Source organism: Oryctolagus cuniculus, chromosome 5, assembly GCF_051225735.1.
Source record: "Oryctolagus cuniculus isolate XC-2025 breed Fujian yellow rabbit chromosome 5, ASM5122573v1, whole genome shotgun sequence".
NCBI classification, from domain to species: domain Eukaryota; kingdom Metazoa; phylum Chordata; class Mammalia; order Lagomorpha; family Leporidae; genus Oryctolagus; species Oryctolagus cuniculus.
Genome location: NC_142871.1, coordinates 29,898,163 through 29,926,093, shown reverse-complemented (window position 1 = coordinate 29,926,093; position 27,931 = coordinate 29,898,163). Strand labels below are relative to the sequence as shown.

General features: G+C 40.2%; 1 protein-coding gene across 21 annotated transcripts in view; it reads left to right on the top strand.

The window, feature by feature from the left end:
- The window catches only part of ECT2L (epithelial cell transforming 2 like), a 131,411-nt gene that overhangs the window by 53,422 nt on the left and 50,058 nt on the right, over window positions 1-27,931 (top strand). For all 21 annotated transcript variants that reach the window (XR_016233672.1, XR_016233673.1, XR_016233674.1 and 18 more), the window contains exons 4-9: window positions 11,245-11,407; window positions 14,271-14,523; window positions 15,604-15,769; window positions 17,324-17,462; window positions 22,947-23,115; window positions 26,024-26,152. Coding sequence is in view for 17 of the 21 variants with exons in the window: in XM_070073505.2 (XP_069929606.2) it covers window positions 11,245-11,407; window positions 14,271-14,523; window positions 15,604-15,769; window positions 17,324-17,462; window positions 22,947-23,115; window positions 26,024-26,152 (1,019 nt within the window). In the remaining 4 variants the exon portion in view is untranslated. The remainder of the gene's footprint in view (window positions 1-11,244; window positions 11,408-14,270; window positions 14,524-15,603; window positions 15,770-17,323; window positions 17,463-22,946; window positions 23,116-26,023; window positions 26,153-27,931) is intronic.

The window sequence follows — 27,931 nt, the reverse complement described above, 5'->3', positions numbered from 1 at the left end:
TCACATAGTAGGTCTATATTCAGAATTCTGACATTTCTCTATCCCATTTTGTCAGTTGCTTCTTTACTTTTCTGTGTGTCTTTTGTAGTGCAGAAGCTTCTCAGCTTGATGTAATCCCATTTGTCAATTTTGGCTTTGATTGCCTGTGCTTCTGGAATCTTTTCCAAGAAGCCTTTGCATATGTCAATGTCTTGCAGAGTTTCCCTAATGTTCACTAATAATTTGATGGTATTAGGTTGTAGATTGAGGTCTTTGATCAATTTTGAGTGAGTTTTTATGTAAGGTGTGAGGTAAGGGACTTATTTCATACTTCGGCATGTGGAGATCCAGTTTTCCCAGCATCATTTGTTGAAGAGACTATCTTCCTTCAGAGACTGATACTAGACATTAGTTCCTTTGTCAAAGATAAGTTGGTTGTAGATGTTTGGATTGATTTCTGGAGTTTCTATTCTGTTCCATTGGTCTACATGTCTTTTTTTTATGCCAGTACCAGGCTGTTTTAATTATAACTGCCCTGTCGTATGTCTTAAAATCAGGTATTGTACTACCTTTGGCTTTGTTTTTGTGGGATAGGATTGCTTTAGCTATTTAGGTCTCTTGTGTTTCCATATGAATTTTAGCATCATTTTTTCCTAGATCTGAGAAGAATTTCCTTGATATTTTAATTGGGATCACATTGAATCTATAAACTGCTTTTCGAATCCATGAACATGGAAGATTTTTCCTTTTTTGTGGGTCTTCTATTTCTTTAATGTTTTGGTAATTCTCATTGTAGAGATCTTTACCTTTGGTTAAATTTATTCCCGGGTATTTATTTTGCAGCTACTGTGAATAGGATTGATCTTACAGCTGTGGAATTGTCTGTATACAAAGGCTGCTGACTTTTATGTGTTAATTTTATATCCTACCACTTTACCAAACTCCTCTATGAGTTCCAATAGCCTCTTAATGGGGTCTTTTGGATCCCCTATATGTAGAATCATGTCAAGAGTAAATAGGGATAGTTTGACTTCCTCCTTTCAAGTTTGTATTCCCTTGGTTTCTTTTCTTTGCCTAATGGCTGCAGCTAAAACTTCCATGACTATATTAAATAGCAATGGTGAAAGTGCACATCCTTGTCTGGTTCTGGATCTCAGTGGGAATGCTCCCAACTTTTCTCCATTCAATACGATGTTGGCTATGTGTGTGTCATAACTTGCCTTGATTATGTTGAGAACTGTTTATTCTATACGCAATTTGCTTAGTGCTTTCATCATGAAAGATGTCGTATTTTATCAAATGCTTTCTCTGCATCTATTGAGATAATCATATGGTTTTTGTTCTTCAGTTTGTTAATATGATGTATTACATTGATTCATGAATGTTGAACCATTCCTGCATATCAGGGATAAATCCCACTTGGTCCCACTTGGTCCTTTTTGATGTGTTGTTGGATGTGATTGGCTAGAATTTTGTTAAGGATTTTTGCATCTATGTTCATCAGGGACATTGGTCTGTATTTCTCTTTTTCTGTTGCATCTTTTTCAGGTTTAGGAATTAAGGTGATACTGGCTTTATAGAATTTGGGAGATTCCCTCCTTTTCAATTGCTCTGAATAACTTGAAGAATTGGAATTAGTTCTTTAAATGTATGGTAGAATTCATCAGTGACTCCATCCAGTCCTGAGATTTTCTTTGTTGGGAGGATCTTTATTACTGATTCAATTTCCATCCTGGTCATTTGTCTGTCTAGGTTTTCTATGTCTTAATGACTCAAATTTGGTAGATTTTATGTATCTAGGGAATCTATCCATTTCTTCAAGGTTTCCCAGTTTGTTGGCATACAGATCCTTGTAGTAATTTCTGATGATTCTTTCTACTTATGTGGTGTCTATTACATTTCCTTTTTCATTTCCAATTTTATTGATTTGGGTCATCTATCTCCTTTTTCTGGTTAGTTGGGCCAACAGTGTATCAATTTTGTTTATTTTTCAAAAATCTTTGATCTCTTAAATTTTTTTGGTTTCAATTTTTTTTTATTCTCTGATTATTTATTTCTTCCTAATAATTTAGGTTTTGGTCTGTTGTTCTAGGTTCTTGAGATGCATTTATAGCTCATTTATTGGGTAGCTTTTCAAATCTTGATGTAGGCACCAATTGCTATAATCTTCCCTCTTAACACTGCTTTTGCTGTATCCCTTAAGTTTTGATGTGTTGTATTGCCATCTTCCTTCTTTTCTGGAAACTTTTGAATTCACTTTTGATTCCTTCTATAACCTACTAGTCATTCTGGAGCATGTTGTTCAGTCTCCATGTGTTTGTATATGTTCTAGAGATTCTTGAGTTGTTGATTTCCAGCTTCATTCCATTGTGGTCAGAGAAGATGTGTGGTATGATTTTGATTTTTTTTTAATTTGCTGAGAGTTGCTTTATAGCCTAGCATATGGTATATCCTAGACAAAGTTCCATGCACTGGTGAGAAGAATGTGTATTCTGCAACTGTAGGATGGAAAGTTCTGTAGATATGTTAGGTGCATTTGGTCTACAGTGTCTATTAACTCTGCTATTTTCTTGCTGATTTTCTGTCTGGTTGATCAGTCCATTGCTGAAAGTAGGGTTTTGAAGTCCCTCATTACTATTGTATTGTAGTCTATGTCTACCTTTAAATCCCTGAGTACTTCTTTTAAATAGCCAGCACCCTGTAATTGGGTGCATATACGTTTATTATAGTCATATATTCCTGTTGAATTGATCCGTTAAGCATTACATAGTGCTTTTCTTTGATTCTTTTAATGGTTTTTAAGTGAATGTCTGCTTTTCTGATATCAGGATGGCTACACCAGCTCTTTTTTGGTTTCCATTAGCATGGAGTATCTTTTTCTATCCTTTGACTTTCAGTTTGTGTGTATCTTTGTTGGTGAAGTGTGTTTCTTATAGGCAGCAAACAGATGGGTCTTCTTTTTTAAACCATTCAGCCAGTCTGTATCTGTTATCTAGAGAGTTGAGGCCATTTATATTCAAGGTGAGTATTGATAAGGAATGACTTCGCCCTGCCATTTCCCCCCATAAATATTCTTATATTTATTTTGGATTTCTTTTTTACTTTTACTTGTGGATTTTCTGCCTTCACATTCTTTCATAATGATGACCATATTTCTGTGTTTCTGTGTGTAGCACATCCTTAAGCATCTTTTGCAAGATTGAACAAATGGTGACATTTTTTCAGTTTCCATTTGTTATGGAAGGTCTTTATGTCACTTTCATTCATAAATGAGAGCTTTGCAGGTTACAGTATTCTTGGTTGACAGTTTTTTTTTTCTCTTAAGACTTGGACTATGTCTCTCTGTTCTCTCCTAACCTGTAGGGTTTCTGATGAGAAGTCTGCTGTGAGTCTAATTGTCAATCCTCTCAAAGTAATCTGACATTTCTCTTGTGCACATTTAGACTCTTTTCTTATGTCTTACTGTTGAAACTTTGACTACAATGTATTGTGGTGGAGTTCTTTTCTGGTCATCTCTATTAAAAGTTCTATGTGCTCCCTGTATTTGGATGTCCCTTTCTTTCTCCATATTGGGGAAGTTTTCTGTAATTATTTCACCACATTTTTCTCCTAATCTGTTCTCTTTCCACACCTTCAGGAACTCCTAAGACCTGTGTATGTTGGGTTGTTTGATAATATCCTGTAAATCTTCAACACTATTTTAAATATTTCTAATTTGTTCTTTTGGTCTGATGAAAATTTTGCAAAAATTTGTCTTCTAAGTCATATATTCTTTCTTCTGCCTCACCAAGTCTGTTAAGGCTTTCCACCACACTTTTTATTTATTTAATTTCTAATGTTGCATTTTGATTTCTCTTTAAAAATCTCAATTTCTTGGGAAGAATTTTCATGTCATGGGTTTCTTTAATTATTCGATTTGCTAGTGATTGCTTCTGAGTAATCCTATAATCTTTTAAATTCCATTTTAGGCATTTCATCAGTCTCTTAATCTTTACATTCTAGTATTGAAGTGTTGTGTTTCTTTGTGTGTGTGTATGGGGGGTCATGTTTTCATCCTTAATTTGTTGAATTTCTGCATTTTTAAAATGCATTTGTGGAGATACTATTTTTTTTCCTCTGATGGCTTTTATCTTTGAAATGTGTGTCTGTGGCTTAGTGCAGTGTCTGCTCTTTCAGTGAATACCCAGAGGTGTGTGCTGAGTGTGGCCAGAGAGCTCTCTGGTCACTGCTCCAGGGTAGAGCAAGTATACAGGGTGACACCCATATTAAGCATGGTAAATCTCTTCTTGTTAACAGAGGGAGAATGTTGTAGCCTCTGTTGGCATAATCACACCCTCACCTCCTCACTTCCAAGTTAATAAATGCCCAGATGTTAGCCCCTAAAGAATACAATACACATCTGTGCATCCATCTGAACTGTACAAAGGATCTGTGCAGTCCTCAGTGTGAACATAGATCTTGCTGCAATGACCCACACCAGGCAATAGCTGTTTGTAGTAATTCCTGATTATTCTTTTTATTTCTGTGATACATGCATTGTTACATTTCCTTTTTCATCTGATTTTATTAGTTTGGGTCTTTTCCCTCTTTTTTTCTTGGTTGAGCTAATGGTATATCAATTTTGTTTATTTTTTCAAATAACCAGCTCTTCATTTCACTGATCTTTTGTGTTTGTTTTTGTTTTTTATTTCTTTAATTTTCATTTCTTTCCTTGTACTAATTTTTGGTTTGATTTGTTGTGTTGCCTACATCAAGAAATTTTAAAGGCCTCAAATAAATGATCTATCAATGCATCTCAAGGACCTAGAAAAACAACAGTACAAACCCAAACTAAATCTCCTTTTAAAAAATTTTTCTTTAATGAAACATGCTGAAATATTTATAAATGAAATTATATCTGGAATTTGCTTTAAAATATAGGAGTGAGTGAAGAAGATGAAGGGAGTATAATAGAAATCATATTGGCTATGAGTTGATAATTATTGAAATAGCGTAATAGGGTCATAATGGCACCACAAACATTTAAATAAAATCAAGACATTTTTCAGATAAGAGGAAACTGCCTAAATTCACTGTCAGGATACCTACACTAAAGAAATATCAAAGGAAGTTTTCAGGCTACGGAAATTGATACCAGATGGAAACTTTAGTTTATAAACAGGAATGAAGAGCACAGGAAGTGGTAAAAGTGTGGGAAAGGATAAAATTTTAAATGATTTTAGAGTCATATAACTACTTAAAGCAAAACAATGTATCATAGGTTCTATTATATATGTAGATGTAGTATATATGACAACAAAAGCAAAAAGATGGGAAAGGCTATATTGTTACAATGTTTATCTTTTGTAAAAGATTTATTTATTTGAAAGAAGGGGGATGGGGGGAGGGAGAGTGCCAGAGAGCCAGAGCCAGAGCCAGAGCCATAGCAATCACTTCTCTCCCTTGATTTGCTTCCTAAATGGCTACAATGGCTGAGGCTGAGCCAGGCTGCAGCCAAGAGCCTAGAACCCCATCTAAGTCTCCCATGTGGATGAAGGGGCACAAGCACTTGGGCCATCTTCCGATGCTATTTCCCAGGACATAAGCAGAGAGATATATCAGAAGTAGAGGAGCTGGCACTCCACCTGGTGCCCATATGAGATGCTGATGTAGCAGGCAGCAGCATAACCTGCTACACCACAATGCCAGACGCATATATTGATATTCAAATCAAGTTTGAAAACATTAAGTAGGAAAACATTAAAAATATATAGAGTGCTTTCTAGCAACAACTTAAAAATTACCAGAACTGTCAATGAAAGTCAATGGAATTAAAATGATTACCAAAAATACTTGAGTAATTCAAGGCAAGGAAATTAAGGAGGATAAAATTTTGTAAGACAGATGGGGGCCAGCGCCGCGGCTCACTAGGCTAATCCTCCGCCTTGTGGCGCTGGCACACCGGGTTCTTGTCCCGGTTGCCCCTCTTCCAGGCCAGCTCTTTGCTGTGGCCAGGGAGTGCAGTGGAGGATGGCCCAAGTGCTTGGGCCCTGCACCCCATGGGAGACCAGGAGAAGTACCTGGCTCCTGCCATCGGATCAGCGCTGTGCGCCGGCCGTAGCATGCTGGCCGCGGCGGCCATTGGAGGGTGAACCAACGGCAAAGGAAGACCTTTCTCTCTGTCTCTCTCTCTCTCACTGTCCACTCTGCCTGTCAAAAAAAAAAATAAATAAAAAAATAAAAAAAAATAATAAAAAAAAGACAGATGGGACAACCAAACAACAAATAACAAAAATTGCAATCTGAATCCAATCTTATCTATAGTTACATTAAATGTAAGTGGATTAAACTGTCAAATTAAATGGCAGCAATTTACCAAATCAGTCTTTCTATCCCCAACTCATTATATACTAACTACCCAACTAGTTAGACACTGACTCATTGAAAGTAAGAAGTGAAAAAAGATACAGCATGCAAATAGTCAGTATTCAAAGATAGAATGCCAATGTTAACATTCTTGGTACTGAAATCCATTTGTCTAATATTATCAGAGATAGGAAGGGACATTTAATAAGGATAAAAGAGTCAATCCATCAAGAAAACATAATTTTAAACATATGTACCAAATAGGAGCTTGAAATTATATGAAAGAAAAACCATCATCTAATAGAACACAAATAAATAAGAATTTAGTATGTAAAAGATATAAGGAATCTTCTCAACTAACCTGTCCTTATTGGAAAAGTAAGCCCAGTAAGTTCCAAATATATGTTCTTCTCATGAGCTAAATAAAACATAAAGTAGATCATTTTTTGGTCCATAATAAATTTCAAAATTTCAAAATTTTATTAAGAATGTTGTTTAATAAGTGCAATATATATATAAAATTAGTAAAAACCTAGGAAATCCCCCATATATTTGGAAATTAGAAAATATTTCTGATGATGGAAGTATAACACATTTGAAGATGTGTCATATAGCAGAAGCACAGGCTTTGGAGAAAAGTATCACTTTAAATGATTTTATTAGAAAAGAAAAAATCATCTAAATTTCTACCTTAAGGGACTAAAAAAAAAAATAGCAAACTACACTTAAAGTAAGTAGAAGAAATGACAAAGAATAAAACTCAGTAAGATAGAAAATGTCCAAGCAACAACAAATAATCTCTGAGAACAAATGCTAATTTTTCTTAAAGTAATGGAATTGATAAACTTCTAGCAACTGTAATAAAGGAAAAAGTAAAAACAAATGATCAGGAATGAAAAATGGAATAGATGTTTGAAAGATAATAAAATCAGCAACAGTTTAAATAGTTGTTTTTCAGAGTTCTGTTTCTATTACCTATTTTGTAAATCTTACATGCAAGCTACCTGAATTGAGACACTTTTGTTTCTTCTTTTCTAATGTAAATTTCTTCCCTCCTAGCCTTGCCCTGTGGAACTGGCTAGGACTGCAATACATGCTAATTGAAGCAAAGAGACTGAACATTCTTGCTTTGTTCCTGATGTTAGGGGAAAGGCATTGAATAGTTCACCCTTAAGTGTGATGTAGTAGGTTTTTAACACGAATTGCATTGGGAATCATTGTGGGGTTTTACTTGCCTGAGTGAAATATAATTTATAAGAAGTCACTTGAGCAGCTCTGTCGAGAGCACCAGGAGGCCTGGAATGGCAGCAGAGAGCTGACTCAGAGGCTGTGGCAATAATGCAGAATAGACTTGCAGGTGCTTGGACCAAGTGATTGCAGTTGCAATGGATAGATGTGGTTGGATTTGAGGACGTATCTTGGAGGTAGAATTGACAGGGCTTGCTGGCTTACTGAATGCTGGGTAAAGATAAGAGTGGGAGAAGGGTCGGCACTGTGGCTCAGTGGGTTAAAGCCCTGGTCTACAGTGCGGCATCCCATATGGGTGCTGGTTTGAGTCCTGGCTGCTCCACTTCTGACCCAGCTTTCTGCTATGGCCTGGAAAAGCAGTGGAGGATGGACCAAGTCCTTGGGCCCCTGCACCCATGTGGGAGACTCAGATGAAGCTCCTGGCTCCTGGCTTTGGATTGGCACAGCTCCAGCCATTGCAGCCATCTGGGGAGTGAATCAGCAGATGGAAGACCTCTCTCTCTGTCTCTACCTCTCTCTGTAACTCAAGTAGATAAAATCTTAACCTAGGTGGTAGGCCTATTAAAGGCAACTCTGTACAGGGATCTGCCCTCAAAGAGACCCAACGAGCCAGTCCACTGAGGTGGCTTTCAATGTGGAAAGCGAGCTTTTGCAGAAGTCAGCTTATGAAGAGCCCTGGCAGCTCTGCCAGTCAAGAGTTGGGTCACTGGAAATAGAACTGCCCTGGAGTCGGACGCCCAGGTCAGAGCCACAGATCTTGCTTGCTCTAAGCTGAAAATCCCTTCACTCAGCCCAGCTTCCAAAGTACCCACTGCTTCTGAGGGGATGGCCAAGTAGGGTCAGTAACATTGAGGCAGAATTAGAGATACCACCTGCCTTTACCTGGCCAGGTCTCCTCCCAGGCCTGCTAGGTAGAAGAAGTCAACAAAGAGGAAAAAAAGGAATCACCTCCCTTAGGATGTACCCCATGTGAAGAGATAAGTCTGGGCCTCATAACTGACAGGGACTTAAAGCCCACCCGATTATTATCAGGTCCCTTCTGTCAGTTATTTGCCTCCAATCAGAAAACCTAGTCTTGGTTTAGCTAGCACCTTTATTAGGTCCTCTACTAATGACTCTATCCTTTGTTCTAGACCCTATCTAGCCCATCTAGGGCCTCATTCCCTTGTAATCATAGCCTCTACTCTTACATCAATGGCTCTACTCCTGAGCTCTGTGTATTGATGGTCCTCTACCCTACTTAATGTTATATGATTGTTCAGAATTTCTCTACAGACAGACCCCTCTACCCGCAAAAGATGAGTGGCCTTTCTCCCAGTTTTGATTGAGATCAGCTTTAAACCACGTCCATCAAACAGTCTTCACAAGGGTCCAGAGAACCCCCTCATTTCCTCTCCTCTAAGAAATCCTCTCATTACTTGGGTAATGCCACTACTAGGACCATTGATTGCTATTCTCACCCTGTCTTTTATACTACTGTGTCTGTTTAAGTGTTTACAGGAGGTGATAATGGAATGAACTAAGGCCTTCACCAACTAGGCAGTCAACCAAATGCTGCTACAGGGATATACTCGGCTCCCTACCCAGGAGACAGATACTTGAGACATCGCCCCATGCCAGCAAAGTACCTCATCACCCCATGTCAGCAGGAAGTAGCTCTAAAGACAGATCATCGTCCCTCTACCCCTCCTGGACTTCTGGGGCTAATGTAATCCCATACAACTGTTGCTTTATAAAAAACAAAATGGGGCCAGCGCTGTGGCTCACTAATCCTCCGCCTGCGGAACTGGCACCCCAGGTTCTAGTCCCGGTTGGGGTGCCGGATTCTGTCCCAGTTGCTCCCCTTCCAGTACAGCTCTCTGCTGTGACCCAGGAAGGCAGTGGAGGATGGCCCAAGTGCTTGGGCCCTGTACCACCCACATGGGATACCAGGAGGAAGCACCTGGCTCCTGGCTTCAGATCGGCACAGTGCGCCAACCGTAGCGGCCATTTGGGGGGTGAACCAACGGTAAAGGAAGACCTGTCTCTCTGTCTCTCTCTCTCATTGTCCACTCTGCCTGTCAAAAAAAAATGGGGGGATGTAAGTAAAGTGGCACAGTCTTATCTGTGGTGCAGTCTATGCCCTGGACATCATCCTAGGCTCCAGCCCCTGCTGTCATGGCTGGAAGTCAGGTGACCCCATGGCCCAACCACTGGTGTTAGCTCTACTCCCATCCTAGTGCGATTGACTGCTTACTGCTCCTACTTCCCTGCCCACCCCCAACAAAGTTTTAAAAGGACCTGTTCCTGAACACATGGCTCTCTCTGTCTCTCAATCTTTCCCTCTCTCTGTATCTCTCTGTGTCTCTTGCCCTCTCTCTTGATCTCTCTTATGGTCTCCTCCTCCCTCTTTTCCTTCTTCGCCCCTTCCCTCTGGTCTGTCAGCGCCCCCCCCCCCATAAACCCTTTCACTTAAAAAAAAAAACAATAAAATTTATTTAAAAATCTTAAAGATCAGCTAGTATTCTATCAGCTAGTACTAGCTGATAGAATAAAAAAAAAGGGAGAGAACGATCCAACATGGGGAGTGAAATACACAGCAGACCCATAGAATGGCAGATGCCCTAAACAGCACTCTGGCCTCAGAATCAGCCCTTAAGGCATGTGGATCTGGCTGAAAAGCCCATGAGAGTATTTTAGGCATGGAAAGCCAAGACACTCTGGGGGAAAAAAAAAAAACCTAAATGAAAGATCTCCACGAGTGAGATCACAGTGGAAAGAACGAGTCATCAAAGGTACCTTTCTCTGAAGGGAGGAGAGAACTTCCACTTTGACCATGGCCTTGTCTAAATATTATCAGAGTCAGTGAACTTAGGGGGCTTCCATAGCCTTGGCAGCTCATGACAAGAGCCTAGGGTGATTACTGATGCCATAAACAAGAGTGTCAAATTGTTAAGTCAGCAACAGGAGTCACTGTGTACTTACTCCTCATGTGGGATCTTTGTCCTTAGTGTGCTGTACATTGAGATTTAATTCTATAACTAGTACTCAAACAGTATTTTACACTTTATGTTTCTGTGTGGGAGCAAACTGTTAATCTTTACTTAATGTATGCTAAACTGATCTTCTGTATATAAAGAGAAATGAAAATGAATCTTGATGTGAATGGAAGGGGAGAGGGAGTGGGAGTGGGAAAGGGGAGGGTTGCGGGTGGGAGGGACATTATGGGGGGGAAGCCATTGTAATCCATAAGCTGTACTTTTATTTAATGAATATAAATTTCCAAAGTTTAAAAAAATCTTAAGGGGGGAAAGGTTTATGATGTAAACCTCTTCCAGGTCTCCCATGTTGGTGTAGGGGCCAAGGACTTGGGCCATCTTCTGCTGCTTTCCCGGGCACATTAGCAGGGAGCTGTGTTGGAAGTAGAGCAGCCAGGTCTTGAACTGGCTCCTATATGGGATTCCGGCATCATAGGCTGAGGCTTAACTTGCTATGCCACAATGCTGGCCCGTTATCTTCCTTTTTAGAATGAATAGTGGAAAGTGGATATGGTGTCTTAAAATTCTAGCTCTGTGGTGCTTAGGTTTTAATTATTTTTATTGGGGAAAAAGCCAGTATCAATAATCACACTGATTTTAGTCAATTTTACATATTAGTGTTCTGAACTAAATTTCTGTATTTTTTTTTTTTTAGGTTTGTCCAAGACTGGTTTTCAGAAAGGACACAAGTAGCCAAAGTGGATTTCTCTACAGTGTTACCACGCTTCATTTCTCTGTATATTTTTTCCTTTCTGAATCCTAAAGACCTGTGTGTAGCTGCCCAAGTCAGCTGGCCCTGGAAGTTTTTAACTGAACAGGTTACTACTTGTGCCTTCTTAGTAATAGGGCAAACCCAATTGTAACCAGTAATGGGGTAATTAGGGCAGCTGTCTTCCCTGAAGGTTATAGCTGAGGGCACCTGAACCATAATTATCTTCAAGAGAAAAAAATGGGAATAAGTGAAAAACAGCAATTTATTTTGTAATAAGGGGGCTATAAACTATTCCAGTAATTCACTTAATTTTAAAGCTTTATTTATTTATTTATAAGGTATATTTACAGAATTGGAGAGAGAGAGAGAAAGAGAGGGAGGGAGATCTTTTAACTGCTGCTCCCAAATGGCCCCAACAACCAGGGCTGGGCCAAGACAAAGCCTGGAGCTTCATCAGGGTCTCCAACAGGAGTGGCAGGAGCCCAAGCACTTGGGCCATTTTTCACTGCTTTCCCAGGCTATTAGGGAGCCAGATGGGAAGGGGAGCAGCCAGGACTTGAACCATCACTCCTTCGGCATGCCAGCATCTCAAGAGGTGGCTTCACTGGCTATGCCATAATACTGGCCAAATTCATTTCATTTTTAAGATGGAAAAATTCAGTATAATTATTTAGAAATGCTTCATCTTTAAGTTAATTTTTCTTTGTCAAAATGATTTCATCTTGGTAATTTATGTGTTATTCAATCCATGATAACCCTAGAAGTTGCTCCACAACCATAACTTCAGCTGATCCCTCTTTGGCTAACATCTGTGGAAGGCTGCAAATCTAGACCCTTTAGCAACAGTTGAAAGTAGTTATTAACAGTAGCCATTTAAAATCAACATCTGCTATTAATTCTGTCTCTGGCTTATTTGTCTCTTAGCTTCCTTTTAAAAGCTTTAATAAGATGTAATGGCAGTCATACTCTAGATGCCATCCAATGATTTGTTTGGGTTGTACTAGATTTCCAGGTTGTCTTGTATCGAGAACCTAATCTCAGATCCTGGTTGGCTTTTGGTGGAAGTGTCATGGCATGTGCCTACTGCAAGACCTGGATTAATAACACTTGAAAATGTTCAGCGCATATGGGATGCCAGCATTGTAGGCAGTGGCTTAATGCACTATGCCACAAGCCAGGCCCTCTCAGTGAACTTGTGAAGTTCATTCATAAGTATATTTATTCTGCTTGTGTTTTTGTAGTGGTTTTCGAATCTGAGATTTAGTGTCTTGCATTAGTTTCGAAGAATTCTCAGATGTTGTCTTTTTATAAATTGCTTCTTCCCCATTCTTTTCCCCCAGGATTTTGATACATAAACGTGAGACTGGTCTGTCATGTTCAAGAAGTTCTATGTTCTTTTATGTGTAGTTTCCATCCTTTCGGCTTTCAGTGTTCCATTTGTACTTTCTTCTGACCTGTCTTTGTGTTTACTAATTACTTCTTTAGCTGGGTTCCAGGCTTCTCTCAAACCCATCCATTGTGTTCTAAATTTCAGTTATGCTTTTCAGTTTTAGGATGACTTGATTGTTTTGCTAAAATTTTCCACTTAGCCATTTAATTTCTTAGACATATTAATTAAGCTTTTTTCCAAGCTCACATTTGATAATGACACTTTTTGGATATTCTGAGTGTTTCTATAGTTACTAAAAATCACAAGAAGAATCAAATAGTTCTTGTCTTTCAAAAATAAACAGAATACACAGAAAGAGTCTCAGATCTTGGGTATAAAATGGTTTATGGGATCGCTTGAGTCTCTGGATAATGCTGCTTTCCTCCAGACACAACTGACTTTGCACCTGGCATTTGGTGAGCTGGGAACAGAGCATGTAAATCCAATCGGGGACGAACTGTTCCAACTCTGGCTACAGTTCTTGGGATGCTTTGTCTGACTCATTACCATCCTTCCTGCAAGGAGTTCAGCTAAACCCTGATGTGACCACCAGGCCTCTTCCCCTTTGTGGGCCCTGGATTTCAGTCTGTGTCCCTTATAGTCTCCAAGTTTTTTGGCCATGGGTTTCTGTTGTGCTTCTCAGTCTACTAAGCTTCACTTTGGAATTGGCTAATGCTTCAAGGGAAAATTTGAAACCAGCTATCATGCTTCCCTCTCTGGGTTTCCCTTCTCTCTGGGGCTTTGGTTGCATGTGTCCTTATGTTGGTGGCTGTATAATGTTCCCAAACAATTGTCTTAATACTTTCTCTAAATATTGATTACTTTGAATCACATGACATTTTCTGTTTTCAGGGGTCAACTATATGTACAGGCAATATCGTATGGTTCAATCGAAACTCTTCTCAGGGAGGGTTAGTCTGAAACTACAACATTACTTACATTGAATTCTTATATTCTCATACTCTAGGGTTGGGGCTGGCATTGTGGCACAGCAAGTAAAGCTACCACCTTGATGCTGGCATTCCACGTCAGAGTGTTGGCTTGAGTCCTAGGTGCTTCACTTTCAATCCAGCTCCCTGCTACTGCACCTGGGAAAGCAGCCAAAGATGGCCCAAGCACCTGCGTCTCTGCCACCCAAGTTGGAGACATCTAAATGGAGTTCTGGGCTCTTGGCTTCTGCCTGGCTCAGTCCTGGCTTTTGCAGCCATTTGGGGAATGAACCAGCAAATAGAAGATCCCTGTCTCTCCCTCTCTGTCACTCTGCCCTTCAAATAAAATTTTTTTACAAAAAAATTTAGGGTCAAAGTAATTGAATGCTTTGGGAAATAATAGTGAATTAGTATCACAAACTTGGGTACATATGCTCATTTATAATACATGTACTCACCAAAGAACATTTTCATTCCAGAGTAAGTTTAGATGCAAGTCAATCACACCAGAAATTTCAATGTAATAAAAAAATTGTATCAGTATTCCTGAAAACATTACTACTAGAAAACTGTCCTTTAAAAAAACCTGTACTTCATCTCTCTTTCTGAAGGATTGCATATGGATGCCCAAATGCGTCAAGTTTGGATGGTTTCTGCCCTACACGCCAACAGAGAATGAGTATGGAGCTTGGAAGCACCACTATATTGCTTGTGTGTCCAACTTAGATTGGCTAACGCCTAGGGAAGCCACTGCTATTTATGGGACGCTGAATGAACCTAAAACTGATGATGAGGAGCTACAGGAGAGACAAAGAGAGAGGTGCCTAAGGAAAATAATTTGGGATAAAATTGCACTGCGTAAGAGTGAGTAGCATTTTCAAACTTTATTTCATATACAAGTATTGAATAATCAAATGGATTCGTGTACAAATTCCAACAGAAGATAGTGCTGTCTTTCTGGAATAGCGTGCAGGCAGCCTCCAGTTCTTTATTACATATTTAAAGTTAATTAATAATAAAAGCAGGAATATTTCAGGTAACATATCTTGTTAAGTGTCAATGCATCCATTGCTATCCTGGTTCTTTTCAGGTTTATAAGACCAAAACAAGGAGAAAGATGTATGGACACAAGCAAAAGCCAATAAATAGATTCAGACAGAAGAACTGAGATTAGTTTAAAACAAAGCGAAATGAAGATGGGAATATAAGTAGGAGGAATTACACTTTTTTAAAAGTGTAGAAAAGAGAGTAGGGTTCTTGGGTTCTAATCCTGGCTGTGCTCCTGATCCTGACTTCCTGTTAATGCATACCCTGGGAAAGAACAGGTGATGACTCAAGTACTTGGGTTCCGGTCATCCATGTAGAAGAACCAGATTGGGTTCTGGGCTCTTGACTTCAGCCTGGTCCACCCCTGGCTATTACAGGCATTTTGGTAGTGAACCAGCAGATGAGAGATCTGCTATTGTCTATCTCCCTCTGTTTTTCTGCCTTTCAAGTCAGTGAAAACAAATCAGATTTTGAAGAATAGGGACTAGACACATTTTCAGCTAAGTCTTATAATTTGTAGTATGTAAAAATTAAGCAACAAAGTTGATTTGGGTTCTCCCACCTTTCCCCCCCCCCCCCCCCACTTACTGTGAGTAATGAATGGGAAATTACTTGAAGCCAAGACGGGCAGAAATGGGTGTGGAGTCTACGACTTGATGAACTGTTCTCCCTGGGAAGAGTTGCTTGTTCTCTGAGCTTTGTCTCTTGACCTGAAATGACTGGTAACTTGGAGCCGCAGTGCCAAGGGGACAAGAAATCCAGAGTGTGAAGGTGGCCAGAATTATTGTTTGGTGCATTGCCATGGGTACAGCATTAGTGTTGATGCCTTTATCTATGTAGACTTGGCTGGGAGAAGCCGGAAGTAAACAGCTGAGCCTGGTGCTGTCTGTTTTTCAGAGGAGTTATTCAAAGTTCGGCCCCCTTGGGTGAGTGGAACATGCTGCTCTAGATTGTTAAAATCCAAATGCCAGCCACGTCTCTCCCAGACTGTGAGGGCCCGAATGGGATTACACGAAGCTCAGGAGAAGCTGCTTCTGGCATCACTAGAAGCTTTGCCCAAGCGGTAAGCAAATCTCACCTCCCCACGGCCCCAGAGCCTCCTGTGATGCTAAGAAGTTATTGTAGAAAAACTTAGCTGACATGCAGGGGTCTTGCATAATTATGTGGTTCATAGCCTGTGAAATAGCAGTAAGAATAATTGTTTAATTTTCAAGAATATTTCTTTACCATGCCTTCTGAAGAGGGAAATATGAGTATACAACATTTGAAACAACATTTCAAACATCCTTAATCCTGCAATGGGGCTGTATGTTGGACATAGTATATTTCTGGATAAAGTTATTGAGCAAAAATAATATTTTTGCATATCTTTATGGATTAATGATATACAAATGCAACTCCTGTTTATATTTGTATATCCAAATATAATTCTATTCTGTTAACCAAGGTAGAGAAATGTCAGTGACGAAATGCATTAAGTGACCAAAGTCATACTATGTAATGAGATTACCAACATCTCAGTTCTTGCCCTATTCATCCATTCTGTATGTTGAGAATTATTACAATATGTGTAACTTCTTAGAAATATAATTTTTTTAACTTGAGATTCTACAAGTCATACAGTCATACACTTACCTATATTTCAAATGAGGAAACAGGCTTAAGAGGTAGCATTACTTGCTAAAGAATCATGACATCAAACTTCAGAACCTGGGGTCAGTGTTGTGGCACAGTAGGTTAATCCTCCACCTGTGGTGCTGCCATCCCATTTGGGCACCGGTTCAAGTCCTGGCTGCTCCACTTCCAATCCAGCTCTCTGCTCTGGCCTGGGAAAGCAATAGAGGATGGCTCAGGCACTTGGGCCCCTGAACCTGCATGGGGGACCCAGAGGAAGCTCCTGGTTTCCGATTGACCCATCTCCGGCTGTTACTGCCATATGGGGAGTGAACCAGCGGATTGAAGACCTCTCTGTTTCTCCCTCTCGCTGACAGTAATTCTACCTCTCAACAAAATCTTTTAAAAAATCAGAACCTAAATTCCTCAAACTTCCAATGCCCTTTTCACCTTCACTCCTCGATACTCCTGTGTCTGAACGTTCTGTGAGAGGCTCTGAGGGTAGATTTGGCCTCAGTCAGTTCAGGAGCTCCATTTGCTGCCATTTTCCAAACCTCAGAGAGAGTGTAAGGTGCTGAGGCTGTGGACCTGTGCAGTACAACTGGTGCCCAGAGGACATACTGGTACTAATGAAAAATCAAGTTCAGGCCAAGGGTTTGGTATACTGGTTAAGGTGCCATTTGGTATTTACCTGGCCTGTATCAGAGTACCTGGCTTTGCATTCCAGCTCTGTTCCCAATTTCAGCTTCTGGCTAATTCGCTCATTGGGAGACAGCAGGTGATGGTTCAAATACTTGGGAGCCGTACTGTAGTTAGTTCCAGGCTCCTAGTTTGAGCCTGGCCCAGCTTCTAGCTGCTGGAGGCATTGGAGGGAGTCAAGGCTCAGATAGGAGCTTTCTCTGTGTGTTTCTCCAATACATGAAACAAATTTTTAAAAAATTTTTAAATTTGAAAAATTCAATGAAATCAAAATTTCATTTATTCCCTTATTTTTCCCCTATAGAAGCAATGTTTCTGGAAGACATTCCTATCCTTTATTATCAAAGAAAAATTGGCATGGAGCTTACAGAGATGACAACAGCAATTCATATGCTCTCCAGCCACACTTCATTCTAATATCATCCAGGATTCCTGCATATGAGGTACAGAGTGGGTTGTGAGGTCAACTCTTTGCTGAATCAGGTTTTTTCATCTAAGGAGTGTATGGCAATCTTTTCACCATATGTGTATGAAAGTGATTCATCTCCTAAAAGCAAAATCATCTGATCAAGTGGAAATTTACAGACCCAAGACAGTCCTATCATAAGCAATAAAGATAACCATAAATCAAAATTATTTTGAGTAAACATTAAAGGCCCAAGCTGTCATACAGTTGTCCAATAAATTCTTGTTGAATTGGATTTGTTGCCTACAATCCAAAAAATAGTATGGAAATAAAAAATTATTTTATAACTTCCCTGGAATTCCCAAAGAATTTAATATTACATAAACATTGCCTTTCAAAAGAAGAATGTCAGTAATCCTCTTTTATCAGCTATTGAATTGAAGGTGCCATTAAAATGTGCTCTGTGACAAAGTTATACATTGTAATTTGAATGTGAATAATAGGATAATAGGCATGGAAGGTACAGGGAGAAAAATGTGTTTTAAAAATGAGTATATATGTATGCATTCAGATTTTGAAAGATTTGGCTTATGATTTTTTTTATTTTACAATGGTGTTAAACCTCTTCAGTAGAAACCTATATTTTGTGTTTTTGTTTTCACTTTTTTTTTAAACCCAGAAACCTTTTATTTAAGGTATGCAAACTTCGTGTGTTTCATAAATACAGCACCAGAAACAGTGATTCTTCCACCCTACCCCCTATTCCCCACCCTTCTTCCTCCTCCCTCTTATTCCCATTCTTACTTTTTACTAAGATCTATTTTGAATTAACTTTATACACATAAGACTAACTCTATACTAAGTAAAGAGCTCAACAAATAGTATGGGTAAATGAAAACTGTTTCTCAACAGTCAAGACAAGGGCTGTTCAAACTCATTGCATCTCAAAGTGTCAATTTTACTTCTATAAATTACTTTTTAGATGCTCTACTTACACAGATCAGTGAGAATATGATATTTATTCTTTGGGGACTGGCTTATTTCACTAAATATAATGTTTTCCTGAGGTATCATTTTGTTACAAATGACTGGATTTAATTTTTTTACAACCGTGTAGTATTCCATTGTGTACATACACCATAATTTACTTGTCCAGTCTTCAGTTAATTGACATTTAGGTTGATTCCATATCTTAGCTACTATGAATTGAGCTACAATAAACATGGGGTATGGATAACTCTTTCATATGCTGACTTCATTTTTCTTGGGTAAATTCCCAGGAGTGGGATGGCTGGGTCATATGGTAGGTCTATATTCACCTTTCTACCTCCATACTGTCTTCCATGATGGCTGTATCAGTTTACATTCCCACCAGCAGTAGATTAGGGTGCCTTTTCCCCTGCATCCTACCACATTTGTTGTTTGGTAATTTCTGTATGAAAGCCATTCTAACTGGGGTGAGGTGAAACCTCATTGTGGTTTTGATTTGTATTTCCCTGATGTCTAGTGATTCTGTTGGCCATTTGGATTTCCTCTTTTGACTCTTTTGAAAAATGTCTGTTTAAGTCCTTGGACCTTCAAGATGACTACTGATAAGTAATGACTTGGCCCTGCCATTTTTCCATAAACATTCCTTTTTTTTTTTTTTTTTTTTTTTTTTTTTTTTTTTTTTTTTTTTTTGACAGGCAGAGTGGACAGTGAGAGAGAGACAGAGAGAAAGGTCTTCCTTTCACCTTCCAATGGCCGCCAGCGCCAGCCCAGCACCCGGTGTGCTGATGCTGCAAGCTGAAGATTAGCCTATTGAGCCACAGTGCCATAAACATTCCTATTGTTTACTTTGGATTTCCTTTGTGCTTTTACTGGAGACTTTGTCTTCACTTTCTTTCACAGTGATGACCATGTTTCGGTGTTCCTGTGTGTTGCACATCCTTAAGCATCTTTTGTAAGGCTGGACAGGTGGTGACAAATTCTTTCAATTTTTTGTTTGGAAATTTTTGATATGGAAGGTCTTTATTTCACCTTCATTCATAAATGAGAGCTTTGCAGGGTATAGTATTCTGGGTTGACAGTTTTTTTTTTCTCTTAGGACTTTGGCTATATCTCGCCATTCTCTCCTAGCCTGTAGGGTTTCTGATGAGAAGTCTTGCTGTGAGTCGAATTGGAGATCCTCTGAGAGTAATCTGGCCTTTCTCTTGTGCACATTTAGAATTGCTTCTTTTAGTGTGGAGTTTGACTACAATGTGTTATGGTGCAGATCTCTTCTGGTCATGTCTACCAGAAGTTCTATGTGCTTCCTGTACTTGGACATCCCTTTCTTTCTCCAAATTGCCCAAGTTTTCTGTAATCATTTCACTAAAAGGATCTTCTAATCCATTTTCTATTTACATGCCTTCAGGAACTCCTAAGACCCATATGTTGGGTTTGATAGTATCCCTTAAATTTCCAACAGTGTTTTTTAGTTTTCTATTTTTTTTTTTTAATTTTTGGTCTGACTGTAAAATTTCCAGATTTTTCTTCTAACTTGGATATTCTTTCTTCTGCCTGAGTCTGTTAAGATTTTCCACCACCATTTTAAATTTGATCTAATGAGTTCTTCATTTCCAATATTAAATTTTGATTTTTCTTTAAAAATGTCAATTTCATGGGGAAAATTTTCATTCATGTTCTGTATGGCTTTCTTTAATTGATGGATTTGCTTCTGATTACTTCTGAGTAAACCTATGATCAATCTTTTAAATTACATTTCTGGCATTTCTCAATCTCTTGATCTTCACATTCTAGTAGTGAAGTGATTCTGTGTTCTTTTAGGGGAATTATGTTGTCTTCCTTATATTTTCCTTTTTGACTTAATATAAGATTCATTTTTATTTGAGAGGCAGAGTTACAGAGAGGAAGAGACTGAGAGAAAGATCTTCCATCTGCTGATTCACCCCCCAAATGGCTGCAACAGCTGGAGCAGAACGAATCCAAAGCCAGCAGCTAGGGGCTTCTCTCTGGGTCTCTCACAGGGGCTCAGAGGCTCAAGCAGTTGGTCCATCTTCCACTGCTTTCCCAGGCCAAAAGAGGGAGCTGGATAAGAAGAGGAACAGCTGGGATTCAAACTGGTGCCCATATGGGATGCTGGTGCCGCAGGTAGAGACGTTAACCTGCTGTGCCACAGCACCGACCCCATCTTCCTTATTCTTGTTTCTTGAGTTTCTATGTTTATGTTTAGGCATTTTTAGAGATAATTGTTGGGGTTTTCTTCCCCCTGTGATGGCTTTCATCACTTTTGTCTTTGGACTAGACCTCTGTGGCTTAGTGGAGTGTCTACTCTTTCAGTGAATACCCAGAGGTATGTTCTGAGTGTGGCCAGGGAGCTCTGTTCAGTGCTCCATGGTGAGGGAAGTATCCAGGATGACACTCAAGTTCAGGCATAGTAAATCTGCCCACTTTTTTTTAATCATAGGGGGTTTTGATCAGCTCTGTTGGCATCATGCTCATTTCCTCACCTCCAAGGAGACCAATGCCTACCTCCTAGCTGCAGTGGGTGCAATATTCATCTGCACTGCCACAAGAACCTCACAATGGATCTGTACAGTCCTTAGTGTGAGCATGAATCCCTCAGCAGTGACTCTCACCAGGCAATTGGGGAGCCCTAAGTGTGTGGAGCCACCCACAGTGATTGCTCAGAAACCCAGCCACACCCTTCACCCTCCCATGCAGCCACAGTATTTTCACAGTCTCAACACACAAGGCTCCCACAGTTGCAAGCACTCATCCCCCTGTCAATTCTCCCAGCCAGACTGAGGCATCTCCTCTTTATTGGTTGCTATGTGCACAGACCCAAGCTGGCACAGCTGTTACGTATGTCCAAAATGGCACCCAGGCCCTCTCAGCTAGTTACAGGACACTGTGCTGGGTGGTTGGGGAGAGAGAAATGTGCACCTCCTCCTTTTTTCCCTCTGGGTTGTCAGGTACACTGTCCCTCACTGGGCTCCAAGCCAGACATACACCAGGCTTTTCCTGCAGCTTTATTGCCAGTGGCTTGGGCAGCTGCAGTCTGATCTCGCCTCACTCTCAAAGGCTGGTGCTGAGGCTCTCAGCTGCTGGAGTCCTGAGTTTTGCTTGTCCACATCCTCCACATAGATCCACAGTGACCTCTAATTTGCATGGAGTTTACTCTGCACTTTTCTCCCTAACTCTTCCCTGAGTTTGCACTCTATCCACTTTTTTTTTCCTTTTAACTATCTTCCCCTAGACTAGAGCAGTAAGCTCCCTTCCTATTCTGCCATCTTGGAATCTAACGGAAAAGTCTAGAAACCATACTTTGAATTATGGACTTTGATGTCTTTTGGGGCTAGTCCTGTGTGAAATGATCCTTCCTGGATGCTGGACAGTGGCAGCTCCCAGTTAGACCTGTGATTGTGAGGAAAGCAGTAAGGTTGTGCAGTATATTGAGCTGCTAAGCTTTGATGGCCGATAGGTCAAGTACATTCAATTCATTTTCTACTTATGATATTTTCAACTTATGATGAGTTGATCAGGATGCAATGTGTTACTGTGAATTATTTTAAGAGGCATCTCTATATGTGTACCATTTGTAGCAATTCACATACCTAGGGACATATGAAAAGGAAGACAATCAGTAGGCTATATCCATTGGCTTACTTAGAAATTTGTCTCAAAAGTTCCTATTTGTATGAGCAGAAGTCACTTCTAAGTATCTAGGAATTGCCTGTAGTCTTTGACTGGGGAACTGAGAGAATCGGCCTGAAGTCGCAGTCAGCTTTGATCTCCATGTGGACCACAGACACTTGCCCAGAAGTTTAAAAATGCTTCATGCTGGGCACAGAGGATAATTGGTGACAGAATGTGGATGAATAAACTGGTTAAATCTATTCCCCTATTGGCTCACTTTATGATATAATTTGATTATATCATTTGACTATGGATGTGCTGGGACTGAAGTAGAAAGTAGAGCACAAACATGGAGTAGTTCTTTATTTAGTTGGCTTGTGGCTGCCAGAAAATGACAACAAGGTTTTAGAAAAAAATAAACAACTTCAGTGACTTTCTAACCTGTCCTCTTCTATGAATTATCATACCTGGTTTTAATTTTAAAGGACAGTGTTTTTAATATATTTAAATGGGAAATATTTATCAATATCGATAATTCAAAAACTCACAATTAAGAAAACTGCAAGTCTGTTTAAAAAGTTCATTGTGAAGTTGTATAATGTCAATTTTATTGTTTAAAAGTTGTATAAGTGTCTCTGCATGGTATGTAAAAAGATAAAAAGGCTGGGAGAAAAGAATTTGTTAACAATATTTATCTCTGATAAAATTACAAGTGCACTTAATTTCCTCCTATAATTAGAAAATAAAATAAAATAATTTCAAAGAAACAAATGAAAATCAAATATTCTTCCTCACATAATTTCTAAAAAAATTATTTAGAAATCACAGTGTCGTACTGCTTTGATCAGTGTGCTCTAGAATAGCGGGCTTCCGTTCCTCCAGGTCTGGTTTTGTTTTCTAGATGGTGGTGGAGAGTGTGAAGGCAGACGTCATCTCTGTTGTATATGAACACAGTGGCATCACCTTGGAGAGCCTGCTTTATCTCATAGAAAAAGCTCTGGCTGGGCGGAAGGCACAGAGCATGGGCCTATTTAGTGATGGAAACAGCAGAGAAATCCATTTGCTCCAAGGTAGGACTGGGAATTGGCAAAGAACAACCAAACAACTTTGTGAAGTGTTCACCTTTCAGAGTGCTATGTAAGCTGCAGTTTGCTAAGTGCTGACTGTGCCTTTATGAAAAAAGTGAAGCAATGTTTTGATGAATTTTTTTTAAATTGAGATTTAAAACCACGTAAGAACTGCCATCTTAACCATTTTTAAGTGGGCAATTCAGTAGTTTTGAGTATATTCACATTGTTATGAAGCGGCTCTCAAGAAAATTTTCACCTTGCAAAGCTGCAACTCCGTTTTTAATCAAATAATGGCTCTCCTTCCCCTCCCCAAGCTCATGGCAGCCATCATTTCACTTTCTGTTTCTATGAATTTGAGTATCATAGATACCTCATGTGAGTGGAATCCTATGTATTTGTTTTTCTGTGACTGGCTTATTCCACTTAGCATTATGTTCCCAAGGTCCATTCACATTTTTTAAAGCATTGGCTGAATTTTTTTCCTTTTAAAAACCGAATAACATTCTAGTGAATGTTGTATACCACATCTTGTTTATCCATTCAGCTACTGATAAATACTTGCCTTTCTTCCCTTCTGAGCTATTATGAACAGTACTGACTACAATACTGGGTGTACAAATACCTCTTTGAGATCCTTCGTTCAGTGTTTTTGGATATATGCCCAGAAATGGGATTGCTGGATCATACAGTAATTCTATTTTTAATTTCTTGAGAAACTCCATACTCTTTTCCACAGCTATTGCACCAATCACGCACAAGGATTGATTTCCCTACATCCTTGCCAACACTTGTTATTTTCTGTGTGTGGGAGTGTGTGTGTGTGTTTATAGTAATCATTCTAGTAGATAAGATGTGAGATGATGGCTCATTGTAGTTTGGATTTACATTTTCTAAAGATGAATGACACTGAGCATCTTTTCAAATCCTTGTTGGCTACTTGTATATCATTAAGAAAAATTGGATTAGTTGAGTTTTTCCCATGGGTTGAATCATAGGAGTTCTTCATATATTCTGGGTATTAACTCCTTATCAGATACGTGGTTTGCAAACAGCTTCTCCATTTCATAGTTTCCTTTTCACTCTTGATTGTGTCCCCTGAGGCTCCCATATTTTAAGTTTGATGAAAGTGAAACAGTTTTGACAGCAAATACCAAGATCTACACACTGGTTACACTCACACTGGTTTACATCACAAGGGGAAGGAATGACTGAGATAATTTACTTCTTATGGAGCAGTTTGTAAAAACCTCAGTAGATACACCCTTTTTCGAGGAGATAATGAATGTTTTGGAAGTAAATTTCCATGTTACATTCCTCCTTATTCATGACTTGCAAGGCCCCTTACTTTTTGCTGAAGCATAATTGCTTTGAATTTTACTAATGTGAAAGTTTCCATCCTGTGTGTTGAGAGAAGATAATAAGATGACGTAGGATGGAGCCAGCAGGGAACCCACAAAGTGGCAGAGCGAGTCCCTGAGTCGCCCATCAGACTTGCCCTCTCTGCAGCTAAAGCTTGGGGCACTTGGGGGCTCTTGCTGTGAACTTTATTATTGGCAGAGATAGATGGACTTTTTTAAAAAAGATTTATTTATTTGCAAGTCAGAGTTACACAGAGAGGGAGGGAGAGGCACAGAGAGAGAAAGAGGTCTTCCATCTGCTGGTTCACTCCCCAATTGGCCGCAGCAGCCAGAGTTGGGCCAATCAGAAGCCAGGAGCCAGGAGCTTCATCTGAGTCTCCCATGTGGGTGCAGGGGCCCAAGGACTTGGGCCATCTTCTACTGCTTTCCTAGGCCATAGCAGAGAGCTGGATCAGAAGTGGAGCAGCTGGGACTCGAACTGGTGCCCATATGGGATGCCGGCACTGCAGGCGGCAGCCTTACCTGCTACACCACAGGCTGGCCCCTCACATGCATTTTTTAAATAAAGTTTTATCTTATTTTTGGCTTTTCTTGTTTCGTTCAACTGAGCCTGGAGCAAATTGTGTTCTGTGTTCAATTTTACATATCCCTCCAAAAGAAGGCACAGATGCTGTTTATTTGAGGTTTGAAGTTAGAATGAATTGCTTATCTTTTCTCTACATAGTGGGGAGGTGAAAATTGCAAGTTTATCCCATGGTAGTAAGTTCAGCTCATATGGAGAGCCTGTTAGTTTTCCTATTACAGCCTGCTTGTTTACCAGATGAGGAAGATTTCCAAACTCTTCCTTATGCAGTAGTAACAGTAATAACTCTGATAAACCTGATTTCTCTTTACAATATACAGTGTTCTCCCAAACACTGACACCAGAATGAAATCTCTTAACCCATCACTCCCAGAGGTCTTTCCACTTTATATGTAGGGCTCTCAAAGGGAGGGAACCAAGCATCAGGGTCTTTGTACCTGACCTTGTTTACATTTCATTGCCTATGCCTCCTTTAGAGATAAGTCCAGACACACAGCTTGGTGGGATTGGCACATGAAGTGCGGGCCCAGGGGTGTTTCAGCTGAAGTTGCCATCACTGGGAGCCTTACTTGCTCCAAACTCCTTATTGTTTTGATCCACAATTGTGGGAAAACTCTTTTCTACTTAGAAACTCCATTTGCAAAATTCTAGAAAATGACCGGACATCCACCTTAAATCCTAGAAGAGCCTGGTAACTCACAGCACTGCATGGTGTGGGCAAAGACACAATATCTTAAGCCCAAGTGCACAGCATCCAATTAATCTAAGAACATGAGGGAGACAATAGCTGTGGGGGTGCCCAGTGGCCCCAGAGTGGTCTAGCACAAAGCAGAGGTGCCATGGAGAACTTGGTCTTGCTGGTCCATGTTGACTGTTGAATTTGTGGTACATTTGGATGAACTGCTTAGAGCTTATGGTCAGGGTACTGTTAGAAACTAATAAGCCATTTTGATTTCCCCCCCCTCAGGCTGTAAAATTGGCATTAAGAATCTACTGAAGCCTGAAGTGAGAGACTTCTGGGAGAAATTAGGAAGCTATGTGGCCACTGAAGAAGAAGGAGGACACGTAGACTTGTTTGTGCCACTTGGAGCATCAGGTCAGCTATGAAGTCACTAGAGAGAGTGGTCATGCCCACGTTATGATATTTACTTCTGTGAATATGGCTGTGTTCTGAACCTGGAGTGAACATGAACCAAAGACCCGGACCTGGGTCCCCTCCTGCCACTTTTTAGCTGTGCGTCCTTAGGCGTATGAGTGGACTTCCAGTTGCTCTTATGAAAGTTAGGATAATAGTATCTTACCTGACCATAACGACATGTGAATATCAAAATAACATAAATGTCAAATAGTAATGTAAATACTTAGACAATATTAAAAACAATGCCTTGTCCTCAAACATGTGGTTGAGGATCCCTGTGGTTGCTGGTGTAGCTTTAAGTGCCTGCCTGTTTCCAATCAGCCCCTACGATTCAAAGTTGATTTCAGTGCTTGAAAAACTTCAGAAACATGAAGTCAAATTCACTCTTTTTATATCTGTCCAATAAAAACTCTGCATTCATGGCCCAGGGCATTTTGCCCAAGCAGAGCAGTAGAGAAGGGAGTGTGAAATCTGCCATTTCCCAAGCCATTGCTTATTGTCCATTCCTTAGAGAACTGTGAGTTTTCAAGTCTGTCTTAATGCTCAGGTTTTACATGAACATTCAATACAGACAAAGCATGGTCCTGGCAGGCTTCAATCAAGGGAAAGAAAAGAACAGGACGGGAAGGGGCACAATTGTCTTAAGTGGAACTTGATGGCACCCAGTGACAGCTGCTGGGCTTGCAACACTGATGAGCAAGTGTACCCCACTGCCTGGGCAGATTCGCTCCTGCTCTTCGAGCTGACAGTTTCATCCCTTCTTAGTCAATCTTCCAATAACCTCATAGTTTTTGACCTAATCTCTTATTTTCTTAAAATGCAATCATTGAGGAACTCCCTAGTTTTCCTCTCGCCACCAGTTCCACCACCCATCCCATTGCTGTCCTTTTGTGTTCCCTTCTGTTAGATGGAAGAGTTACTCCTGCTCAGAGCTCAACTGCTCCACTTAGTTCTGTTTCCCATCACTTGTCACTCAAAACTACACTCAAAGCCTCTCTGTGGCATAAGCTAAAACTCTAAGACTCACCTAATTTGGGGGGTCATTATTTAAAATTGTTTACGCAGCTTTGTTGAGTTGTAGTTGACACACAGCAGACTGCGCATATTTAAAGTGTGCAGCTGAGTGGCCTCTAGCCTCTCCCAGTTAGACCATTTCTATAAAATCAGGCGCATCTGTAGGATCACCTGTCTTTAACAACAACAACAACAACAAAAAACCTGAATTTTTCCCTTATCACATTCCAAGTTGATCAGGCCAGTGATTCGAGGCTTTGGTCATTTTGGGGTTCTGTGGGGGGCTGTGTGTTGTTACAGCACATCTTGCTGCTCCCCTCCCGAGAGTTTCTGGTTGCTTTAATCTGGGGAGGGGCTTGGAGAATCCTTATTCCTGGGGAGTTCCCAGGTGATGCTAAGGCTGCTGGTCACTGACCACACTGTGGAGAACCTCTGCTCTGTCCTGGTGGCCTCTGCCTTCCTCACTGCCCATTCTGTCTTCAAGGTGCTCCAAGGGGTCTCTCCATCTCCTCCGAAAGCCCTTTGGGAAGACTGGATGTGACTCCCCAGTGCCCAAATCCAGTGTATCTTCGTCCTGTCTCTTGACCTTGTTTGAGGTCTTGCGTGGTGTTGATGCAGATGCACGTTCCTCCTCTCTGGTTACCTATCCCAGGGACCTTCCAAAGAAACCTCTGCTGTCCCCTCTTTCTCCGTGAGGCCCTTGGATGCCCTTGTCGGGGACCC